Source organism: Mercenaria mercenaria, chromosome 11, assembly GCF_021730395.1.
Source record: "Mercenaria mercenaria strain notata chromosome 11, MADL_Memer_1, whole genome shotgun sequence".
Taxonomy (NCBI): domain Eukaryota; kingdom Metazoa; phylum Mollusca; class Bivalvia; order Venerida; family Veneridae; genus Mercenaria; species Mercenaria mercenaria.
Genome location: NC_069371.1, coordinates 4,295,734 through 4,322,212, shown reverse-complemented (window position 1 = coordinate 4,322,212; position 26,479 = coordinate 4,295,734). Strand labels below are relative to the sequence as shown.

The window sequence follows — 26,479 nt, the reverse complement described above, 5'->3', positions numbered from 1 at the left end:
ATTTCGCTTTTATGCTTCTCCATCTTGACATATCGTAGAAACAAATTTAAAGTTGGTTTGAAATTTGACAATATGTCAAAGGAGATTAAATATCTTCACATCTGTATCCTTACAAGATATTTGCTCCATTGAATGAGAACTATTATACATCCATAATTTTTGACATTTCAAAAATGGGAAGAGACCATAAAATGCTGAAATGATGTCTGTAGATTTTTGACTTTTCAACAAAATATATGGCTATTTGTCTAAATATGTGAGAAAATTTATAAATGTACTGTTAGGATAACAGACTTTGTCAAAAAATATCGACGGGGCGTAAAAAGTTTCTTTTAGTGAATATTGAAAAATCTAAGAAAAAATATCGAACAAACTGTAAATTATAATAAGGTCTATCTAGGGATCTCCGGCTTACCGTCAGTGAGAGATTTTAACTTATGCTGCAAAGAAGTTTATACATGCATTGTATATCAGTAATATAAGAGCAGAAATTGGACTATTAAACTTTAAAGTTTATATTGAGGTAAACAGTAAATACAATGAAAATCACAGCAACACCTAGCGGAATCGCACCATGTATAGTGATATCTTCTAATTCTGTTCCATAGTATTTGATGTATGGAAAAATATATGGAAATATATCCTGAAAAAGGCTGAGGTAGCAGAAACATTGGTAAATAAAAGTAAATTTATTTTGTTTGAAGTTTTGAGTACTCTAAGTATATACTAATTTATTTTAGCATTGTGTTCAAGCTTATCTAAACCGCTCAAGAGTCCGCTTCCTGGAAACCCCATAACTGGTGTTATATGAGATGGCGCGGTCGTGACCCAAGTGGGGCTCGAACCCACGACTTCGGGTTAACAACCAGACCACCGCTCTCATTAATGTATTTTCTTACCAGTGAAAAGCTGTTTTATTGGTAGTCTAGTGGTACAAGCGCCCGCTCTGAGTGCGGGAGGTCGTGGGTGCGATCCCTGGCCGCTTCATACCAAAGACGTGAAAAATGGTATTAATATCTTCTGCGTTAAGAGAATAGTACTAAGACTGGTCAGGCCTATGTGAGTATAATGGTACTGGATGGGGTGTCATGTCACGTGTCTATGGCGTGTTATTCCAGTGAGGCCGTAGAATGTTTATCTTGATGATTCCTAGGCCAAGTTTGAAACTGAGTCATGTGGGGTCAAAAACTAGGTCACCCGCTCATATCAAAGGAAAAGCTTGTTAACACTCTAGAGGCAACATTTATGACCATATCTTCGTGAAACTTGGTAGGAATTTTATCTTGATGATTCCATGGCCACGTTTGAATCTGGGTGATCTGTATTCAAAAACTAGGACACTCGCTGAAATCAAAGGAAAAGCTTGCCCACATTTATGACCCTATCTTCTTGAAACTTGGTCAGAATGTTTATCTTGATGATTAACAGGTGAGCGACATAAGGTCATCATGACCCTCTTGGTTTTGTTTTTGTTGGGTTTAAAATCGCACCGACACAATATAGGTCATATGGCGACTTTCTAGCTATGATGGTGGAAGAAGACCCCAGGCGCCCCTCCGTGCACTATTTCATCAAGGACGGGTACCTGGGTAGAACTGACAACCTTTCGTAATCCGATTTATAAGTCTAATAAAAGCATTATAACGTGCGTACAATATTTTGTAAAAAAGAAAACAAGTGGCTACCTTCTCTTTTCCAGCAGGGTCTGGCAATATAAGAACCAGATGGTGAAACCTGTAGACAGAGTTTAAGACGGCGACCTCTTTTTTCTGTATTGTTGTCAATTTCTGTTGCTTCCGGATCAAGAAGAACGCTTGGATTGACTTTGCCTTCGTCAATAAGCTGAAGGAGAAGAAGATTAAAACTCGTGAGGATGTTCATACGGATTTATTGATAATTTCTCATTTAAGAAGTACTAGTATACCGTAATCTAGTAAAATACAATTTATCATTTGACAGTACTATAATCTAGTTTATGACATTTAGTGTAATATCAAATATATTTAAGTCTGCTGCAGCATAGTACATCATATCTAACTCGTCATAATATTAGCCTTTACCCTGCTAAATTTTTAACGTGAACTTGTCACTCATTCAATTTAGGCAATATCACTTCTTATTCAAAGGGGTGTTCACTATAAATGTACTGACTGAATAGCGAAAAGTGTAGACCATGATAGGTGCAGGCTGATTTTGGTCTGCACTGGCCACAAATGCAAAACCACTTGCCGCCAGCAGGCTACAAATTAGCCGTATAAGAATTCTTGTTTTTGTCCAGAAAAACGTAGACATCTTTCCAGCACTATAATAGCTCAATGTTATTTTTTTCTTATGACAAAAACAATTTGTTACCAATATTGGTACTTGCCAATTTAACAATTCTAACACTTGCTTTATTTCTTATAGCTTCTAAAACAGATAACCAAGTCTATTAACGCTTCTTATTTAACAATATTGGTAATGATCTTTTGTTCTATGGTATAGCAAACTCTCGAAAGAAACACATTAACTTCTTCCCAATATGGCAAAAGCATATGTGCCCTCCATAAAGTCTACTTCATTCATTGGATATTGCCACGAAAAGAAAGTTTATTCAGCATATTCAATCCATGCTATATTAGTTTTACTATCAATTTTTTTATGATAACTCGTTGTACTAGCGTTATTACAACATCCTGCTATCATAGTTACTAAAAGATGCGCTGAACATGATTATTGTCAAAAATGCAATCTTGACTCTACTTGTCCTTGTTTTCTGGTACAACTTTAAGAATTTCTTTCTTAGTAGTTAATAATCTGTCAATGTAATGTTTTTTATGAAATTTTATTCTGGAACTTGTGCGTCTTGGGTTTCTTTTGGGACGTACCACCAACCCTCATCTATCCAAAAATTCTATTCTATTATTTCACTTTCCCTTTACTCTCAGTGTTAAGCAGGGTATAATTTACCAAACGGAACTGGCATTATTGCGGGGATATGCACGTTTCATGTTGCCTTAAAATTCAAAGACACAATATATTTTATCTTAATGTCATATGAATTCAAGCTTTGATTATTGATTTGCCGAGGAAGCGACGCAAGTTGGTACAAATTCACAAGATTTGCGTCGATAATGTTCAATATCATAGTGTTAATACATGATGTTCGTTTGTTTCACTGGAAGACACAAAAAGAAATCCATATGCATTATTTTCACGAGTGGTGTACGTACGCGAAAATGTAAGATCTGGTATTCACTAGCGATTTTTTCTCATGTAGAACAAATATTTTTTATGCTATGTTTTTCAATGGTTTCAACAAATCTTGTATATCTTATGTATTCACTCAGACACAAATATATTTGATTTATTTCCCTTAAAATTACCAGATATACTTCAATCTATCATTTTAAAAATTCATTGAGAAACAATAAAAGGGAATTATTGGACATATCAGTTTGAAGTTGCATGGTAACCAGGGTCAGGTTTCACATGAACCGAAAGGAAAGTTTTAAATCTGTTTGCAGAGGTATTTTTTCCCCAACCTATCTTGGCATAACCAACGGGCGAAGGGAGGTAATTATAGTTTTACAAACTTGCAATCCTAATGAATTGTCGCTGAACACAAGAGTTGATAATTCAAATCTGAAACAAAAATAATAAACTTCTGATCGAACTTTTTCTTTTTTTCTTGAAAATAATCACGACTATTATAAATCATAGCGACGCTCACATTCGTGAATCGTAAAAACTGAAAATTGTCGTACTATCCTATTTTGTGGTTAATATTAATGTTATAGTACAATAAAAAAAATAAGTAGCTGAAAAAGTGGTCATTAACTATGTGATTTGCATATAGCTTTGATGTTTATTTTCTGTGGCTAGAAGCAAAGCCAACAGAAGTAACCTAAATCAATAACATTATAGATTAATTAAGAAGGATCTTTCTTTCGTCATACCGGTCATGGTATCTGAAATCAATCAATATGGTGTTTTTGTGTGTTTTTTTTTTTAATTTAAATACGTAATATCATAGCTGTCAGTATTTCTATTCAATTTTTGCAATAGAACTAACTTGCCCCTCACCGATTTATGCTCGAAACTAGTCTTAGGGTGAAGAATTCTCAAGGTGAAAATCCATCCAACTGACTGACGAAGAGTCGGTGTACCGTGTATTCCTCATCAAATAAAGAAAAATGTCGGTATGTGACATAAACTGGGTTGTTGTGACTCTTTACTCAACAAAATATTCAAACACACTTTACAGAAACGTAACATCAACGCTAGAAACCTTGTATAATCTATTTTAAAAGTCATTTATAAACGTTCTTTTAACGAGATTTTAAAACTACGTTTTACGAGATGCTTAAAGCATGGGCACGTTATGAAAGAGTGTTCCTAACGACCCGTGTTTCCATATGGGATGGAAATGGTAACTAATTAATTAAATTCCGATCTTCAACTCATGAATAAATAAACTTCGGTTAGGTTTAGGCTATTTCTGTTCCTTCAGGATTGTCATATTCGTCCCTAATTACGACCAACGCAAAATACAATTACCTTGTTACCTATTTTTGAAAAAATATACATTCCAGCAGCGAAAATACTTGTTTACGCAGCGAAACAAAAGCGTGTTTTTACTTGTTTGTCCTAATTACTCGTGATGTTTAACATGATTAGAACGTGTCTGCCTACGTATGGGGGTGAAATTTCTCAGACAATAAGCAATTTTCGTGTCAATACAATCCTTAGACATAAAAAACAACCAAGCAATATAAAAGAAAATTGGTTTGACAGAGTCTGCTAATAAAATGCAATGAAATGTGCATCACTCAACACAACACCTTGCAACACCTTGCATAGACAAAAGCGATACATTGAAAGGACCTGTGATACAAAAGACTAATAACAAGACTGACAGCCGTGTACATAGCAACCACTTCGGTGTAATAAAATTTGGTAACATCCGATAGAAGCCATCCTTTTAAAACATAAAATGCAACAAAGTAAAATATAAAGAAGTCGGTTTGAATGAATGTTTTCAAGAGTGGAACTCTTAAATTGACTTTGAATGGATATAACGGTACCAATTGACAGAAATGATAGAACAGACGAGCCCACGTGCAGTGCGACATTTTAAACTTGTACTTTTATCATAGTTTCTGTAAGATGCAATAAAAGCAAGTGAATGTAGCTCTCACAAGCGCTTTGAAATTATTTCGCTTCACTGACAGCAACGTTAAGATAAGTTTGATGATAATTTGGTTTCAAAGATTTGTTCTCTATAGTCTACTGCCCCAAGAGCTCAATGGCAGAGTGTCAGCTTGGAGTGCGGGAGGTCTGGGTTTCAATCCCTGGCCGCGTCCTACCTTGCTTGGCACTAGGTATTTACATTGTTGTACCAGGAGGTAAAATAAGCACAAGTATCTGTTACTGGACACCTAGTTTGTCACAAAAGAGCTTTGTAGCTCATGTTGTCTTGTGGTGTATTTTGATTATATAACTCATTAAATAAAGTTTTACCTGTACCTTTGCTCATTGGTTCTTATAATTTTCAATCAGCTAAGATTTATTTCGTTTACTAATTGCTGACTTCATCCAACAACGAAAGTACGCGAAAAATGTCGTGAAAGTGGGTATCTATTAAGGTTTAGGAGTATATCACCAAAACTCAAAAATTTTTGATAAACGAACAACATCGTTACCAATATTTTACCTGACCAATACATGTTCTGCTGTACTGTCCCGTACTTAAAATATTCTGAAAAAGTTGTCCCCCTTCGAAAATGAATGCCATTTGTAAAGAAATAAAAATAAACAATTGCTGAAAACTGTGTTCCACCTATTTATGTGAAATTTCAACACTCGCATGCTATTGCAAATGCATCAAAACAAACATGTGTAACAGTTCTTTGAAAATGGTGAGTTTTTAAAGGCGCTTGACTGTCTAGAAGTGGGGCCCCTTTAGGCAGTCCTTTTCCGAAATTCAATGTTTATATCAGTATACTGACACTTGTTTTGTAGTTTTTGTAATGATAGCGTGTATATTACTCTACAAAACAAGTGTCAGTATACTGATATAAACATTGAATTCCGGAAAAGGACTGCCTAAAGGGGCCACAATTCCGGACGGTCAAACACCTTTAAAAACTCACCATTTTCAAGGAACTGTTACACATGTTCGTTTTGATGCATTTGCAATAGCGTGCGAGTGTTGAAATTTCACATAAATAGGTGGAACACAGTTTTCAGCAATTGTTTATTTTTACTTTTTTACAAATGGCATTCATTTTCAAAGGGGGACAACTTTTTCAGAATATTTTAAGTACGGGACAGTATGGCAAAACATGTAATGGTCAGGTGAAAAATTTGTAATGATGTTGTTCGTTTATAAAATATTTCTGTGTTTTGGTGATATACTCCTAAACCTTAACAAATTTAAAAATTCTATCCGATTTTTTTTTCATTGATTATTCGCAATATGAATAGACAAAGCTCACTTCAGCTGATCTGTTATTTAAGCCATTTACATGTATACACAACAAAAGTGGTTTTAATTATTTATGTAAATTAATCAACGCTCTTTGTACAATCATCATTAATTAAACAGAACCAACTGTACGATAGAGAACGGAACTGTTTTATTTTCTAATGATAGTCAATTGAAATGAATTTAACTTTTATAAACAAACAACACTAATACATAATACAGTATAAGTATTAAAGACAATTGCCATAACCGGCTTCCCTTGTTATGTCTTTCCTACTTGAACATGCTAACCATTGTTTTTGCAATATTTTCAGTCAAAAAACGTTTGATCCGATGAAGCTATATATAGCATTCCACTATCCATGACATGGATTAACCCCAAAGGCAAAACATATCAACGGCCGATTGGCTAACATTGTTTACATAATGTGACATGAGCATTTTACAGGAAGTTACTAACGGAAAAAGTTCGTTGTGATGCGACGTTATTACTTTTGCTGTAGCCATTAGTGTACAATTCTACTGTTTAAATGACATATTACCTTAAAATTATGTAACACCGGATCAATTACAACACCGTGAAAGAACCAAAACTATGAATAAACAATACAAGTCGTGGATTAATACGTGTTTAAAAGAATGCTACATGAAAGAATTCGGTTTTTCAACTCTTTAAATGGAAACTATTCAAAAAATAAATTCATTTAAAAGAAAACAAACGCTCATTTTCTTGAACATGAAATAAACTCTTACTCTCTTCAAAATTATTTCAACTTAATCCTAATCTACGTTTAAACTTTATTTGGTTTTAGGAAAACGATTGCGATACGTACTTGATTAATCTTAGTTTAAATCAATGTGATGTATGTATTCCTTAAACGGCTTAGACATTGCCTTAAACAGACGAAGATGTCTATCAACTATAACTAAATTAGACTTTCAAATATCTGTCTGACGAATACTGGAGATAAACGCCATTCGACAAGTGCAACCCTGCAAGTTTCTGACACATATTTTGTCTTGCTTGCTGAACCACGTAATAAACGCAACCAAATTGTCACTAATACTTTTAAATTATTCAACTGCTTGGCAGCTGCATTAGGATAAGTGACAATCTAAATACATTTGGATATATGACAGATTTATTCTGACCTGCTAAATGAAGGGGTATTACACTTTCTTGGAGTTGTAGCGTCAGTACGAACACATTTTTATAAAAGAAGTTGTTCAAAATGTTCTCCTAAGATAAGATTAAGTGGAAAAAATTCAGAAATACTGAGAAGTGAAGGTTTAGTAAAAATTCTCCTCGTACTTGGACTCAGTGTTGTTACATTTGCATGTCCTTTGGGATCATGAAGTCCTTTTTAGAGACGTGTAATAAAGTTCCGCTTCGCTTAAGCCGGTGCTTGGGACATGAGAGGTGGTGCACATTTCATTACCTCTCACGAACAGACTCAATCACACCGAGTCTAAACTAAACAAGATGAGATCTGAGGTTGTAAAGCCTGCATATCAGGGAAACTGCCAAAAGACAAAAATAAAAAGCAAGCTCCATATTCAAGGGATTACTCCTAAAGCTATGAAAGTGGAAGTATTGGAATGATCCATGCCAAAATGTTTAGGTGAACGATTAAATAATACTAAAACAACGTCAATGTCGTGTTGAACGATCTAAAAAGATCAAAATACAACACGTTCACAGGTCGCCAAAATCTGTTGCAGGATCAATTTGACTGAGCTTGTTCACCGACGGTAGCAAAAATGCATTCTACCGTCCACACTTTCTTATCTCGGTATAAGCAGAACTCACTTTTGCGCATATTACAAGTTTCAAAATACACTTTATACGGCGATGTACATGGAGCTTTCAATGATATACAAATCCATGAATGGCAGGGAATGTTCCATAGTCAAAAAATGAGCTTGTCCTAAACAAGAAAACAATGGACAGAACAAAACAATTTGCAATTTAGAGAGGAAACCTGAGGTTATGTGGCCCGCATATCACAGAAACTGCCAAAAGACAAGTTCATATTGGGATTTTATTAGTGGGCGGAGTGTGAAACACAGCTATCATTACCAATATTGTAATATAAATTGACATGAGAAATCATTGTAAAATTTACTTCTTCGATTCATAAAATTACCACCTGTAAGTCCAATAAATAGCAAGTCCAAACATTTTATCAGTGAAATATTTTACCTACGACTTGTAGTTCTGACGTCCTAATTGAAACTTAATAGGCCTAAATGACTAGACAGGCAATATAGAATACCAACAAAAGCCATTTTTATGATTAAATGTCTGCTTGCATGCTGAATATATCAAAGAAAAGTATTTATCCTTACGAACAAATGGATTATTTTTTTATTTCTAATTTTGATGCGGCATGAAATAGCTGAGACAATATTTTAAAAAATCTGAAACCTTTATTGGAAACTGAAGTCATTCACAATTTCTTTCAGTATATCACAAAACCATTACTTCCTCGACTCTTGTGTTGTTTTATCAATATTTTAATTGTTTGAAACCGAACCATTTTACTCCAAAATATCAAACCGTTTTAACCGTTAAGTTTGAGGAATAAAGTTAATGAACAAAGAGTTATTTCATCCATTTATTGAATTATATGGGAATATTGCTTAATTATAAATTAAAATTAAAGTAGTGATTTATATTTACATATATCAATCTTCTGATTTACCAGTACATATTTACTTAATAAGTAATAACGCTTTCCACTTATATATGTCATCTCCTGATTATATGTCCATGTTCCGTAATAGATACAAATGTGCTTAGTAGACAAACAATTATGGGACAATATCGAGTTGATATACATAATGTCTATTAAAGGACTTGTCCATGAATATGCACCCACGAGTATTGTCAATGATGATAACGTGTTCATTCGCGGGCGGCTGTATTTGTAATATGGTTACTTTTGGTGTTTCAGTGCTTCAACGGATTCTGCATCTACCTTTTGTTCTGATAGTATGACGTTATTTAATGTGCATCTTATTCGTGGGATATTAAAAACGATGAAACACGTAACTGAAACAAAGATATATAAAAATTGAAATGCTTAAAGTGGGCATCATATGTCAATCAACTTAATCAGAATATTATAAGATAACTTATTTATTTATTTGAGTTTTACCGCGCACCAACACAGTATATGTTATATGACGCCAAACAGGACTACAAATTTTGGTTCCACATCTCATTTATATCGAAATAAAAACATGAGGTACGGAATCAAAATTTGCATACCTGCTGGAATCACATAGTTAGACAATAAGACGAATAAAGTACATGGACAGTAGCATGTATTTCACTGACGTAATCAAATGGAGCCTGAAAATATTTCGTTTTTATTAAATTGAGGGACCTGTACAGATTCCTTTTCTTTACTCGAAATAACACTGATTATTGATTCTGGATAATCTTTAGATGTCTGTTTTGAGAAGATTGATGTTTTGAGAAACATACAGTAATATAGAGTATAGATGTATCAGGGGTACGTTGACATATGACGCGCCCGCTTAGCTCTGTAGGTAGAGCGTTGGTCTACGGATCGCGGGGTCGTGAGTTCGATCCACGGGCGGGGGATATGTTCTCCGTGACTATTTGATAAACAACATTGTGTCTGAAATTATTAATCCTCCACCTCTGATTCATGTGGGGAAGTTGGCAGTTACTTGCGGAGAACAGGTTTGTACTGGTACAGAATCCAGGAACACTGGTTAGGTTAACTGCCCGCCGTTACATGACTGAAATACTGTTGAAAAACGGCGTTAAACCCAAAACAAACAAACAAAAAACGTTTACATATGAAGAAAAACTGTTTTCGAAGGAAATATCTCAGTCAAATTGATATGTCTGAACATACGCTATTTTAAGTTTGGAATTAGTGCACAAACTCATTGACAGAAGTAACCATAAAAGTCTTTTATTTTGCCAACCTTTATGTAATTCAGCAGGGGACCGTTTTACTAACGTACTTACGTATGCGTAACTCTACGTTTTACGTAAATTTGTGCGTACGCAAAATTATTTTGCGTAAATGCGTTTTACTAAACTTTTGTACGTACGTTTATTCGTAAATATTTGCGTAAATATACGCATACAAAAACCTTGAGTAACGCCTGCGTAAATATGGCCGACAGGAGAAATAACCAGCGTCGACGACCGCGAATCTTTCGCGAAAGGCCGAATTACTTAGATACATTGCCTGAAAGTGCAATCAAAGAGAAGTACCGTCTTTCGAGGCAACAGATTATGGACTTACATGGTTTAATAGAGGAAGATATTAAACCTAAGACGATGCGGAGTCATCCGATTTCTTCTCTCACGAAGGTATTACCGTACTGCAGATCTATCTCATATAAAGATCCATATTGTTAGTGTTATCATTTTCAGTATCGTTGCAGTAGTCTTAAGTCGGTCGACGTGTCTATAGCCTGATTTAGTTGTGACTGTGTTATCTCCCATCGTTTACGACCTTCACCCTTTAGAACCAAAATTTGACGTTTGAGATTTATGAGTTAAGAATTGTGTATGTGGCAATGTGGGGACACAAGTGTGTTGTTTTTTTATCGCTTAAACTTATGGATTACATAAAACAGTGGTGTCTATGTAGCACTGTCTAAAAAGTTGTCAGGAGTTGAAGTTGGAACACTGGCTGGGCTGAGAAAGTAGACTTCGACGAAAACAGGAAATGCTGGCATATTGCATAAGGTTGAGTTGATGTCTTGTGATAATTAATTAAGACAACAACCAACTAAATGTTCTTTTGCCAGTAAAATCTACCACACAATAGTGAACCACTGAAAAGTAGACCCACAAATATCTATACATGTAGATATAGCTGGCTGAGCAAACAAGCTGACAAAGGTAATATTTCTAGGGCTTTACTATTATTTTGGGGGTTAAATTTGTTGGACTATGATTGAAACGTGAAATGTGAGTTTGTTTCATTTGTATTCAATTCAGCTACTGATCACACTACAGTTCCTGGCGAAAGGTGAATTTTACAGCGAGGGCGGGCTAATACATGGTGTCTCAAAGAGTTCTGTATGTCGATGCATATGGCAAGTAAGTCAATATGTTACATTTAAGTATTCAATGATAAATAATAGAATGTTTGTAAACAATAAATAACAGTCTATGAGCCGCAATTTATTCAAGATTTGTCTACAGTATCTTCGAAATTCAGAATTTACATCTAATTTAACATTGTGTTTCAGTTAAATTATGTTTAAATATTTTTCTGTCTATAGTCTCATTTTCATTCAATTACATAAAACACTTTAATACCAGTAATAAATCTAAATTACAGATGAGACGTGTCTTGCGAAAACCAGCCTTATGTCCGTTGCGAACAGTATTGATCCAAATAAGCCGGCACATTTGCAGTCTGATCAGGATCCATACTGTTCGCTATTCAATCAGTATAGTTATAATGAGATGTTAATTGAACAGAGTGGGTCCGGATCAGATCGCATGCCTTTTATGGCATAGAAACTGAATGATATTTTCATTTTGAAATAAACCCATCTTAAATAGGAGTTGTGTATAACTTTTAAGTATTGTGTAAATTTTGTAATGTATTATTAGTTGTAACTTCTAAGTGTGAATGTATACAATGTACATGATAATTATAATACAATAAATATTGTTTAAACTCAAGGTTATCGAAGCACTTGATGCAAAGCTGAATAACATCAATTTCCCCAGAACTGCTGCGTCTCTGGCAACAATGAAAAGAAAAGTTCTTCAATATCGCAAGGATTCCGAATTGTATTGGTGCGATTGACGGCACACTCATCCCAATTCTGGCACCAAAAGTTAGAGAAGACATTTTTGTGTGTCGAAAAGGGTACCACGCAATAAATGTACAAGCAGTTGTGGATCCAGACATGCGGTATAGTACTTAGACATTTTTACTGTAGTATCTATATTATATTTGAGTGAATAATAAATTTCTTTGCACATAGTCATGTAAGTTATGCATTTATGTTCAAAATGATCACATCTTTATCAATTGAACCTTAATCAATTGGGAAATCTTAACAGTACATTGATGGTTTATAAATATGCATAATTAGGTAAAAAGGCCGTCACATGTGATATAAATGCATATAAAGATTGAAATTATGAAAGTACATTATAATATTGTTGTCGTTTATTGAAGTAACTGCAAAGTTTTCTTTCCAAAATATATTTCATAAATTAAAAGAAGCTCTAAACATAAAACATTTTACATATTTTAAACTCAATGTCCTTGGCAAAGAATAAAGTGCCATTCTCTTTATACTCCACAAATGGGAGCGTATAGTTGCCATTTTGACCGTCCGTCTGTCTGTCTGTCAATCACATTATTGTCTGAGCATAACTTGAAAAGTATTAATGTTATTTGATTGAAACTTCACGTAATGATAAAGGCCATTAAGACGAATAGTATTGTCAAAGAACGATAACTTTACCTACCAATTTTTTAATTTCCTCCCCTTTTTATGCAACATAATGCTTGTTCTGGGCATACCGGTAACTTGAAAAGTATTAACAGCATTTAAGTAAAATTAAATTTCATGTAATGATATTTAAAGGCCATTGAAAAGATGTACATTATCAAAATAACCATAACTTCGTATGGATTTTAGTTATCTCCCTTTATTATACAAAATAATGTTTTTCCGAAGCATAACTTGAAACAACTAAATCGAGTCTGAATTAAGAAATTATTTTCTTCAATTCATATGGAAATTTTGCATTAAGTTCATGTAGATATATTATAATAAATTCTGGCAGTCTACCACTTGCAATATTTAAAATATTTAACTTTTTATTAAGATAATAATATTACAGGTTCGTGGATGTAGTTGCTCAATGGCGGGTTCAAACCCATGACAGTACCATCTTTGAAAGTTGTGGATTGAAGGCTGGTTAGAGACAGGAAACCATGGTTGGCTCGTTGGAGATTCTGGATATGCTTGAAGCATATCTGGTCACACCAAGGTAAACAAATATTTGTTCTTGCATACCAGACGGGGATTGCAGGTTTTCTTACCGGTGCTGGAAAAATCAATCTTACACCCTGTGGTGTAAGATGATTCTCGTGCTTCAAATAACATACTACAAAGTACATATATGCCAGTTAATTATATGCCATATATAGAGGATATTGCGTGAGTGTCTTTTCATATTGAACTTATTAAACAAGTTGAATAAAATGATAAAATTCAATGTGGAAAGTCACAAATGTAATATTCTATTTATCACATGTTAGCCTTTCCTGTCGAAAGATAAAAAATTCACTTTCATTTACTATATAAACAAGACAATTTGACCAACTCTCCTTCACTATAAACGACGTCGACGTCAAAGCTTTATTACACTAGTGTATTATCATTTTTAGCTCACCTGTCACATAGTGACAAGGTGAGCTTTTGTGATCACGCAGCGTCCGTCGTCCGTTCGTGCGTTATTCCGTCCGTCCGTCCGTAAACTTTTGCTTGTGACCACTCTAGAGGTCACATTTTTCGTGGGATCTTTATGAAAATTGGTCAGAATGTTCATCTTGATGATATCTAGGTCAAGTTCGAAACTGGGTCACGTGCCATCAAAAACTAGGTCAGTAAGTCTAAAAATAGAAAAACCTTGTGACCTCTCTAGAGGCCATATATTTCACAAGATCATCATGAAATTGGTCAGAATGTTCACCTTGATGATATCTAGGTCAAGTTCAAAACAGGGTCACGTACCTTCGAAAACTAGGTCAAATAATAGAAAAACCTTGTGACCTCTCTAGAGACCATATTTTTCAATGGATCTTCATGAAAATTGGTCAGAATTTTTATCTTGATAATATCTAGGTCAAGTTCAAAACTGGGTCACATGAGCTCAAAAACTAGGTCATTATGTCAAATAATAGAAAAAATGACGTCATACTCAAAACTGGGTCATGTGGGAAGAGGTGAGCGATTCAGGACCATCATGGCCCTCTTGTTATTCAATGGCTTTATTACACTCCCGCGACGTCAAACATGTGGTAAATGCCAGTTAATGTCAATTTTACAATTAAGAAGTTTGCATTTAGGTCAAATTTCTCAATATCTGTAAGATATGTTGACTTGAAATCCAATTCAATACAGAGAGCGTAGATCTGTGGATCACGAATCCAAGCCCTCGGCAAGGGGTATGTATGTTCTCCATGATGATTTGAAAAAATACGTTTGTGTCTGAAATCATTTGTTTTCCACCTCTGGATTCATGTGGGGAAGTTAGCGGTTACTTACGGATAACAAGTTTGTACATGCACAGAATACAGAAACACTGGTTAGGTGAACTATCTGCCATTACATTACTAAAATACTGTTGAAAAATGGGGTTAAACTCAAAACAAACAAACAACATTATTTGATTACAGTAATGGCCTCCTGTACAGAAGAGGAGGTAACTACATTAAGGAATCTGATGAGTTGAATCCCCTTTTCTCAAATTTCTTCCATTTTACTATCAGGTACAATAAAGTCAAGCATCTAGCACTGGTGGGTGCTGCTCTTGTTATGTTCTTGTCATGTAATACGTTATATATTCAATAACAAAAAATTTGTTGTATTATATTAATTTTTGTGTTTACTGAATATCAACAGATTAGACCATCAACGAGACAAGAAAATGCCTTTAACACCGCACACAGCAGAACCAGAATGGTGGTTGAAAGAGCATTTGGTTTGCTTAAATCTCGCTTCAGGTAAATATTTTCACAATTCATTATTTAATGTTTACATTAGTGCAGGTATATTTAAGTAATAATATATCTCATCCAGTGATTTGTCGTTGAATATAAATCATGGTTTGGAGTTCATATGCAAAGGAATTATATCACGAGGGTGCAGCATGAGTGATATAATAATGCGCATCTGAATGGCAAACAATGATTTATTCAAGAGCAGATCACTAAATAAGATATATATTATTTCGATTCCGACATGTTACAAAGGATTTTTAAGTACATCCTTGATGACATGCATTAAACATTTGCCCGTTTTCAATCGGTTTCTTTTCCAGCACGCCACTATGCCATTCGATGCCATGCCGTAATAAATGTGACGTTAAAACAGTGATTTGTTGTATAATAATTAACTGTTTTCTGTTTTCTTTGTTTAATAGGAAAATGAATCGGATTGTGGTAGAATTATTCATAATGCTCAACTATTAAGTTTAAGTACAGACATGCAATATTGAAGTCTTTTTATGCCACCTTGCCTTAACTTATCATTTCTTTATGAATTCCTCCCTATTCACAGATAAAATTCATTATCACATGTCCATTACATTGATTAAAAACATTTGACCTTGACTTTCAGGGTGATCTTTTTCAGTTTTTGATAGAATTTTCATTTCTTTAAGGATAACTTTTTATTCCACCATGGACATTGTTTTTCAAAATTAAAGTTGTTAATCTGTTAACTTCTATTTTCTAGAGTAAAAAGTAATTAGAAATTGCACAATATTACATAAATTTCTTTCACTGAAAATATAAATTGTCATCTGCACAGTGTTCTCAAGGTTTGATAGTGATTGACAATAGACCAAAAGATTTTTGCACAGACAGCTCAATTATTGTACAGTTCATCTTCAGGTGGCATTGTAGAAGTGAAATTGTACTTCAGAGCAATTTGAGTTTTTTGGATTTTTATATATCTTATATTCTAATATGGCTCGATTTGATTTTCAGTTAAACAAAGAAGAATATCATGCTCTGTATATTATGCAATAAACAATGGTTAATGCACAGGCCAGTAAGAGAGTATTATGACATTAAATTGCTGCCTGACGTCTGATACATTATTCCTCACCTAAATGAAGTCCAGTATGATATTTATCAAAAATATATCAATGAGCATGTCAGATCAAGCTCTTGTGATTTCACATCTAGTTTACTGATATTCATTGTTCAGATACTTCAGTATTTAACCTCTCGGGCTAATGCCCCATGGATCAATTCCAATGTATCTAAATGGTAAATCAGATGATAAACCACTCTAATGCTTTGATTATTTGTTAAATAATCACCTAAAAACTAAATACAGACAGAATATAGTTATTTTGAAAAAGTTAAAGACATTATTTTTACATTGTACACAGATGCCTTCACAAAACTGGTGGATTTCTGCAGATAACACCTGAGAGAGCTGCGAAAGTGTTTGTTGTTTGTGCCAAACTGCACAACCTGTGCATAGACAATGGTATTGACTTTGACGGCCAAGTAGATCAGCATCCAGATATGGACGGTCAACCGTACCAGGGGAATGTGGAACCCAATGCACAGAGAACTAGAGACGCTTTAATTAATAGGTTCTAAGAATGTTTTTCTGACCATATAAGATGCATGTTTCTATCTTTTATTGTATTATGAAAAACATCTAGACTTTTCAAATTGAATGAAGTTAGAAATTCTTCAGGAAAACTTTGAAAAGTTCAGTGTGTTTCATTGTCCAATGAAAGATAAAAACAGACATTTTATTGTACCCCACCCCCCCCCACCCCCCCGACAACGAAGTTGTAAGAAGGGGATATACTGGTTTCAGGTTGTCTGTCCGTCTGTCTGTCTGTCCGTCCGTCTGTCTGTCCTTCCGAGCTCACATTTGCATAGTTAGGTGGCTATAGGAACAATAGGTAACTGTACTTTTTCTTTGATGTCATTCATTCCGTAAGGCTTTTATGTGGCTATTTTTCTCTTACGTGGCTAAAAGAACAATAGAGAGAACAAAAGAGTAGCCACATAAGTATCTATATGTAGGAACGTCCGTCTGTCTGTCCGTAGACACAATCTTGTGCGCACCATCTCTCCTCATCCCCTTGACACAATTTAATGAAATTTCACACAAGTCATCAGTAGCAACAGTAGTAGTGCATGGGGCATGTTAGGTTTTTTCAGAGAGAAAAACTGCAGTTTTTTGTTACTATACTATATACATAGACACAATCTTGTGTGCATCATCTCTCCTTATCCCCTCAACACAATTTAATGAAACTTCACAGAAGTGATCAGTACATTTATAACAACAGTAGTTGTGCATGGGGTATGTTAGGTTCTTTCAACAACAAAAATTGCAGAGTTATGGGACTTTGTTTCTTGTTAACATACTATGTACATACAGTCTGCATATGCAATCTTTTCCGCGCCTAATCTTCCGAACCCTTGCACACAATTTAATGAAACTTCACACAAGTGATCAGTACCAACCCTAGTTGTGCATGGTGCATGTTACGTTCTTTTAGATAAATATTCTGAATAGTTATGAGACTTTGTTTTTTGTTACTATACTGTATACATACAGTCTATATACATACAGTCCACATAATTATGCAATCTTGTGTGTGTCAAATTGCAATGTACTGTGTCAGTGCATGGGGGGGGGGGGGGGGGGTGTACATTCATCACCTTAAGTGATAGCTCTAGTTAGCTCACCTGTCAATAAATTAATACGAAAACTTGACACAAACAGTCATCATGAAAATTAGACATGCAAGACTTACTTTGATTATATTTTGACAGTATTTTTCTTAATTTTTAGCTCTACTATACAGAGTATAAAGAGAGCTATCCTACTCGACCCGGCGTCTGCATTTTTCCACGTTGCAACTTTGGTTAAAGTCTTTTTTACACTTTCTCTTTTTTAGCTCACCTGTCATATAGCTTTTTCATTAATATTGGGTCAAATGATAACTACATCAAAAACTCATGATTCAGCTGTGTCAACTCAAGGTTAAGGTCACATCTCAAGGTCAGAGGTTTGAGCTCTGTATCTCATAAAATCTTTGAAGGATTTTCATGAAACTTGAGTCAAATGATCACCTCATCAAGATGGGCTGCAGAATTCATGAGTCAGTCATGTCAGGTCAAGGTCACAGCTCAAGGTCAAAGGTTTACCCTTTCACTATCCATAACAATGGTGGGTCTTTCAGACTGCCTTTTTATAATGAAAATGTTTCATAGAAATAAGATTAAATATACAAAAGAAATAATGGAAGCATATTGCTGTTTCGATTAAAAAATGATGGTATCTTAAGCAAGTATTTTCATAAAGGCATATGCTAGAATTCCTGTATATGAGATTGGTAAATTTTTTATTTCAATATGCAATAAAAGTCATAGGTCATCGGTATTTAAAGAGTTATCTGCCCTAAATAATGTTATTTTTGAGGAAATTAATCCTTTAATTTTCTTGAACAATGAAATACATGAATTTTCAAAAAAAAACTTGAAGTTAGTACATATTATGACTCATAAAGACAGTGACATTTAGATATAATATTTAATATAGATCTAGTAATATACAGCAAAAATGCTTTTATAACTAAAATTAATTTTTTTGAATAAAAATATCACAGTTCACAATATTTGAAATGGAGTTCATCATTAATCACATAGAATACAAAGAACCATCTTTCAGTTCTTTAATGTCATGGAGGCCATTAACAGATCATTGGTTATCTTCTGTTGCTCCAAAATTTGTGACAGCAGTCTGTTCTGCTCTTGCATTACAGACCTCAAATCATCATCAGTAAGTGCTCTGTATGAACCTGAAAATTAAATTATAACAATTCTTGTAAAATTCAGCAGTTGTTCACTGCGTTTTATTGTATCTTTAGATGATTATATAGTGGTAGGACATCTGTCCTTTGCCCACAGTTAGTTAACATTTATGTCCACATTCATACATCATCTCATCCACATTTCACAGTATTCAACAACATATTTTTGACCACAAGATCTCAGCCTACGTTGGATAATAATCTATATCAGACCATTTGTTTCAGAGATATGGGCCCTGATAGGTAAACATTGATATATTTCATCCTATGTACACAATAGTACTTTCATATGTTTACCAATCTTAATAATATTCATACAACATATGTATGACCTTAAGTTTTGTGCTAAGTTTGATTACAAGCAAAATCAGATCTATGGGTCTAGAGTTACAGGCCATTGATTGACAGAGATTGCTATATTTCACCCACTGGATAATTCTTATCCTATTGTCATTAAATTTGTCAGAATATTTGTGTATCAAAATTATTACTAGTAAATCATAACAAGAGCTGTCGGATGACATCGCGCTTGACTATTCGAAGAATTGATTGAAAAATGGTAAACAAATGTTGAAAGTTTCAAAGTTTTATCTCAAAAGACTTTGTCAAAATATGAACTGGTACGAAAAACTTAACCATGATTTCTAAGTCAAAAGGGGCCATAATTCAGCCATAATCCTTGATGGAGTTATGTGCTCTTGCCTATAACTGGACATGGTGATGGCAAACAAGTGTTGAAAGTTTCAAAGCTTTATCTCAAAAGACTTTGTCAAAATTTGGACTGGTACAAAAACTTAACCAAGGCGTGACGCCGACGCCGTGGTGAGTAGGATAGTTCTACTTATTCTTCGAATAGATGAGCTAAAAATCTAAAGTCTGAATGTTTGTTTTGAGGAATTTTAGGTAAAATTTGAAACTGGGTCTCAATGACTACTCAAGTTTAATGTGTATCTGATAGACTCACCTCTGCCACTGTGGCTTCTGTCAACCACTGGTTGTAAACTGATCTCCACTTGATTTCTGGAATTAAATTTCATTGAACATTAATACACAAGGTCCTTTATGTATGACCTGTATAATTTTCATTTATTAAAACATTCATTAAAGAACTCCCAATGTATTTGTCTGAAACTTTGTTTAGTTGTATTCTACCACGAGTGTTGGCATTTTGTCGCCATGGTGGAACTTAGTACCGGGGTTGGGAGAGTAAAATGTTTACATTTACTTTTGATAATAGGAAAAAAGTTTTAAAATCTTTTTGTCTGAACTACTAGACTCTGAACTTAGATATTTGGTACAAGGCATTGTTCAAAGGCTAACTACCAAGTTTCTACAACAGCAGTTTTTCCATAAGAAAGTTACACACTACTTTTATATGGCAACACAATTTACGTTAGTGTTTGTGGGCAGTCTGCTTCAAAGGCATTTTGTACTGGTGGGTAGTCTGCTTCCAACAAGTCTTGTATTGGTGGGTTGTATGCTCTGTATTCTGACGTTGGCAACACACTAGTGGCTGGAAAGGAATAATGGATTCCATACTATGTAATAAAATACATTTTTTTTTCATTTTCAATAAACCTGCATAATAGGTAGAAAAATAATTTTCTTAACACTAACAACACAGAGAATTTGATGTCTTGTATTATATTTTATCTGATTATATGTAAGAGAGAAAGATCACATTTCATTGTATTAGCACTGACATTGTTGACCTAGGATGTTTTTACTTACAATATTTAGAATTTTACCTTTTAGGCCTTTAATAATTGGAAAAAAAAAAACAGCTCTGCCAAAGTTGCAATAAAAGGTACTCACCACAGTTAACAGGTTTAGTACTGGAATTGATCCCACTGCTTAGTTTGAAAGTGTCCACTCCACAAAACCCTCCAATTGCAGATTCTCAACTATCTGAACATCTACAATTTGTATAGTTAATATTAAATTTTTAAAAACAAGAAAGCCTAATTAGCCTTTCCCAGTTATCCTAAAATAACAATTATTTGGGCCAATTTTTCATTTTCAGTAAGGGGGATGCATAAAACTACTAGACTGACTATTATGAATCTATGGCACGCCATAGCTGCCCATTCCAGTGTGTTTGAATTTGATTCTGAACTCTGATGTGCTTGAGTTTATTAGTTATAAATGTAGACTTGTGATATACTGGTAGTTATTATTATTATTATACCAGATTTATATAGTTGCAATCCTTTAACATGTGCAAATTTAACATAAATTGTTTTGTGGACAATTCTGTTTGTTATGTACACTTATCAGTTTGTGGTATATAAACGAAGTGGTTGTAATATAATATTGTGTCTCCCACCCCAGAGTGGTGTGGGAGACATATTGATTTACTCCTGTCTGTGTGTCTGTCTGTCACAAAGCTTGTCTGTACTCCACGTCGAACATTTCTCATCCAGTCTTAAACAAACTTGAACGAAATGTGTTTGTCTATAAGTCATAACTAGCCAAATAGGTCTAGGCACTTCGGAATTATGGCCCTTGAATTACCGAAAATAAGCCTATTTACTATTGTCGGCTCTCTGTTTCAAACAATTTTCATCAGATATTCACCAAACTTTAACAAATTGTGTTTGTCAATAAGTCCTAGGCCAGGATCAATAACTAGCCAAATCGGCAAGAAACTTTGGAATTATGGCCTTTGAGTAACTGGAAAGCAGTCTTTTTACTCTTGTCCGTGCTCTAGGTTGAACATTTCTAATCCGATCTTCATCAAACTTGAACAAAATGTTTTTGACCATAACTCCTGGGCCAAGATCGATAACTAGCCATATCACCTGAGGCACTTTAGAATTATGGCCCATGCCTTACCCAAAAACAGCCTTTTTACTCTGACTCACTAATTAGATGATAAGACAGTTGTGGGAGACATGCGTTTTTTTTTTCGAACAGCCTTTTTACTCTGACTCACTAATTAGATGATAAGACAGTTGTGGGAGACATGCGTTGTTTTTTTTTCCGAAAAAGCAACTCTAGATTTTTGTTATTTACATTTACGTATGCAATATTGAAATGTCATAGCCTCTCATGAACTTACAAATTTTCATAGTGGGTATAATTTTTCATAGCTGCATTACTTTGCTTACATTTCTTAATTTTATGCATTTGTCTAGATAAGACTGTTTTGAATCAGTAGAGTCAACTAACTTGAAAATTAAAAGTTTAGGAAACATTGTAAATGTGTTGTTGCTTTTTCCTTTTAAAAATGTATTCAACACTGTGAACTGAGTTTATTGAGGTACTCACTGGTACTGTTTCGCCAATTACGCCATGCAGGATGAAATTTGATAAAGTATATTACAAATGTGTCGGAGTTGTATTGAAAACTAGGTCACTAGGTTAAATAAAAGAAAATGCTTGTTACACTCAGGAGCTACGTGATTTGGTTCAATCTTTATGAAAATTTGAATATTCTCCTGAATTCAATATACTAGGTAAATTGTGTTTATACTGATATGGTGTGATACTCAGGAGAGCGACCTAGGGCCATCTTTGCCCTCTTGTTAATTCATTTTATGCATTGTAAAGACTTATTTATTCACCTTATCTTCCCAATCCTCCAACATGGGAGGGGGTCCACCACCTGTTGTTGCTGCCATCTGCCTCCTCCTCCTTTCTTTCTTTTTAACATCTGTCTTGATATCCGACAGTTTTTTCTTGCACTCTTCCATTGTTCTTATGCAAGTTCCTTGTGCATTGACACTGAAAGCATGATTTAGTTTTATATAGCAGCGCTCAATTTTAACAGATAAAAGTTGTTATGAATAAAAACTGCAATATATAGATACAGTTGAACATGTTTGTAAACACTACACGCGGGGCCTCCGTGGCCGAGTGGTTAAGGTCGCTGACTTCAAATCACTTGCCCCTCATCGATGTTGGTTCGAGCCTCACTCGAGGCGTTGAATTCTTCATGATGAGGAAGCCATCCAGCTGGCTTACGGAAGGTCGGTGGTTCTACCCATGTGCCCGCTCGTGATGAAATAATGCACGTGGGTGGGGGGGGGGGGGGGGCACCTGGGGTCTTCCTCTACCATTAAAGCTGGAAAGTCGCCATATGACCTATTATTGTGTCGGTGCGACGTAAATCCAACAAAAAAATAAAAAATAAACACTACACGCGGAAACAGCAAACGTTTGTCTTTGTTTACAGGTGTTCATTCTTAGTAGGTTAAATATGATAATATTCTTATGGGAGATAAAAAAAATGATGGTCTTTGCAGACAGGTTTTGTAATAGTGATCATTATTCTCATGGCCTGGGTCTGGATCCATGGTTTAAGGGATACAGTCATTGATCTGTAATCTCTAAAACCCTCACTGATAAAGGTTTGCAGGTTTGAGCCCCGCTAACGACCACTATAAATTCCGTGAGAAAGATGGAAGTTGCTTAGAACCTGATAATAAGCGTATTATACAGTTATATAGAGGATATTACATGAGTGTCTTATAAAAGTAAAATCCGAGCCACTGAAGAGCAATTTATCAATTTTATTCAACGAGTTAAATAAATTCAGTGTGTACATTCGCAAATGTAATATTCTTTTTATCACATGATAGCTTTTATCCAGTAGAAAAATAACAAAACAAACTGTCAAAGCTTTATTACACTAATATGTATTATCAATTTTAGCTCCTCTTATGCAGGCTTTTCTTTCATCATTCTGGCATAATCATAAATCTGTATCATTCCTGTTCTTTACCGTCTTGTATTGTTAGGAGCATGTAATTATATGCGATCATTGAAAAAAGAAGCTATTGTCGAATAATACAACTTTAGTAATCCAAGGGGACCGCCGTGTCCGTGTGGTTAAGAGCGTTGGCTTCAAATCACTTGCCCCTCTTCAAATTGGGTTCGAAACTCACTCAGGGCGTTGAATTCTCGACGTGAGGTAGCAATCCAGATGGCTTACGGATGGTCGGTGGTTCTACCTAGATGCCCGCCCGTGATGAAACAATGCACGGAGGGGCACGGGGGTCTTCCGCAACCATCAAAGCTGGAAAGTCGTTATTATGTCAGTTCGGCGTTAAACCCAACATCATAATCCATTGGAGCCGAAAACAAATAGTATGTTTTACCGGATTTATATCACCATGTTACCTTAATAGTTATCGTAACATATATATCTGAGCCGTGTCATGAGAAAATCAACATAGTGGGTTTGCGACCAGCGTGGATCCAGACCAGCATACACATCCGCGCAGTCAGTCTAGTCAGAATCCATGCTGCTCGCTAACGGTTTCTCAAATTGCAGTAGGCTTTAAAAGCGAACAGCAAGGATGCTGACCAGACTGCGCAGATGCTGGTCGCAAACCCACTATGTTGATTTTCTCATGGCGCGGCTCATTTCATGTTTTTTTTTAAGTACATGTATACTGATGTAGAGATAGTACACAAGTCACATGCCAATTATGATACTTGGCCGGACAAAATGGTAATTAACAATCGATCTCCGTGGATTTCATCAAAATACTGCAAGATACAGTAGATCTAATTAGCCTGACTGTGTTCGTTCAGTCCGGAAGAAAACAATAGACACGTAACACTTGCCACGGTTAGGCCTACGGACATACACCCTGTGAAATTTAAAAGCATAATCCAGACTACAACTTCGACAGGAATGTACTATATAAAGCAAGCATTGTTTCAAAAAGTAAAATATGAAATGTAATGAAATTCTCCGTCAGTACTGCTGATTGTGTATAAACTAGGTAGTGTTCCCTTGTGCACCTCGTATAATTTTGCAAACTGTATGGCCATAGTACTCTTACGTCATTTCTATCATACGTCACAATTTTCTGTCGGAGAAAAAAAAATTCTATTGCATGCACATCCGGGACGGATATGGTGGATATTGTTTACTGAAAACTGATGATTGTTAAAGAAACTGGATATGTGGCGGACTTGAAATACATCTGTAAGGATGCTAAAATACAGGCTATCTTTGAACCATGCGCTTTGAAATTGTGTTAAATTGAACAAATCACCGTTTCAAGTGCATGGTGCGATTGGTGCCTCAATGTCATCGATGCTTGAAAGAGCTTGTTGATTTACAACTTAGTAATCGAGTAGGCCTATTGCTAGGCCTGTAGAGCTACTGAAAACCTGGAAGAACTTTTGAGTTATTACAGCTTTGATAGGTAAAATGTAAGTCAGTTTAGATCTACATTTAAAAAAAAAAAATTAAGTTACATGGCCATTGTTTGTTTGTTGTTGTTTGTTTGTTGTTTTTTCAGATCAGATCTATCTAGCACAAAATTACTGTCCACTCGTGCATTCGCATGTAAACTAGATCTAAATGAGTTTTGAATTGTTCCCGATAAAATTCACAGGAAATTTCCAGTAGCTCTATTAGTCAACTTCAAATTTAGAGAGCAAACTCAAATGGCGTAAAGAAATTACAATGAGAGACTGCCGTTGAAAATAGATTCTTCTATAAATTAGCTATTTATAAGCAGAAAAATTGACTTTTTCTTAGCTTATTTTGACGGTAAAAGAGCTTGAGACTTTTTAATTGTGTTATAATACAGTATGCGAATCTGCTGGAAGCACATTTCCAGAAACGCTTTTTCACCCAGCTTTAAGGAGAATTTTAATGGACCATATTTACGCACCAACACAGTATCGTTTATAATACTGGAATTTTAACCAGAGAATAAATAAGCGACATGAAGATGCAAGAAAAAGGCATAGAGATTCACCTGTCCTCAATTTCTCGCCAGCATCTCTCTTTGTCGACGGCGCGCAATTTCGGACCAAGGCGGCCGTCGACAATACTTGCTCTTTCAAAATATGCCGACTTTAGAGCCTCTCCCTCTGCTCTGGTCCAGTTTTCCTTCCTCTTTTTTAATGGAACGTCAGCCATCATTCGTGCAGACGATTCGGTGATAGTTTTGCGGGAAAATCGCGTCATTTCAATAAACGTAAAAATACCTTCAACTGAAGAGTTACGCACATTTTATGCGCACGTACGTTGTATAAGTTACGAACGTTTAGTAAAACGCACGTACGAAATTGCGTAAGAGAAAAAGTTACGGAAATATTTACGCAAAACGTAGGATTGTTAGTAAAACGGTACCCAGGTGTTTACACGTAGACTTACAGTAAATATTTCCAATGTCATTCTATTTGATGTTCTATCTAGTAGCCCAAAAATAACTAATTATCCCTAGAGACACCTAGGAACATTATGTGTCTATGTCACAAAGTGAACGAATGAGACAGCGACATTTTTCATGCATACTTACGATGCGAAAATGGGTCATATATAACTTTGAAACAAAAAAAAAAATGATAAATAGGATTTGACTTTTCTCCGAAATTCAAATCGGAATTGATAATACCGACAGAGAGCATTATGATTAATTATGACATCA

At 35.0% G+C, this 26,479-nt stretch overlaps 2 protein-coding genes across 2 annotated transcripts; one reads left to right on the top strand and one right to left on the bottom strand.

Moving 5' to 3' along the window:
* Positions 1 to 15,131: 15,131 nt before the first annotated feature.
* LOC128546982 (putative nuclease HARBI1) lies at positions 15,132 to 18,647 on the top strand. The gene is made up of 2 exons (XM_053518413.1): positions 15,132 to 15,228; positions 16,626 to 18,647. The coding sequence occupies exons 1-2, from the start codon at positions 15,185 to 15,187 to the stop codon at positions 16,840 to 16,842; spliced, it is 261 nt and encodes an 86-aa protein (XP_053374388.1). The 5' UTR covers positions 15,132 to 15,184; the 3' UTR covers positions 16,843 to 18,647.
* A 135-nt stretch (positions 18,648 to 18,782) lies between these two features.
* LOC123558902 (uncharacterized) lies at positions 18,783 to 26,180 on the bottom strand. The gene is made up of 7 exons (XM_053518368.1): positions 25,805 to 26,180; positions 22,646 to 22,805; positions 21,613 to 21,625; positions 20,895 to 20,978; positions 20,472 to 20,592; positions 20,044 to 20,099; positions 18,783 to 19,067 (listed from the first exon to the last, which is right to left on the bottom strand). Exons 1-7 carry the CDS (start codon positions 26,014 to 26,016, stop codon positions 18,934 to 18,936), a joined length of 780 nt encoding a protein of 259 aa, XP_053374343.1. The 5' UTR covers positions 26,017 to 26,180; the 3' UTR covers positions 18,783 to 18,933.
* Positions 26,181 to 26,479: the final 299 nt, after the last annotated feature.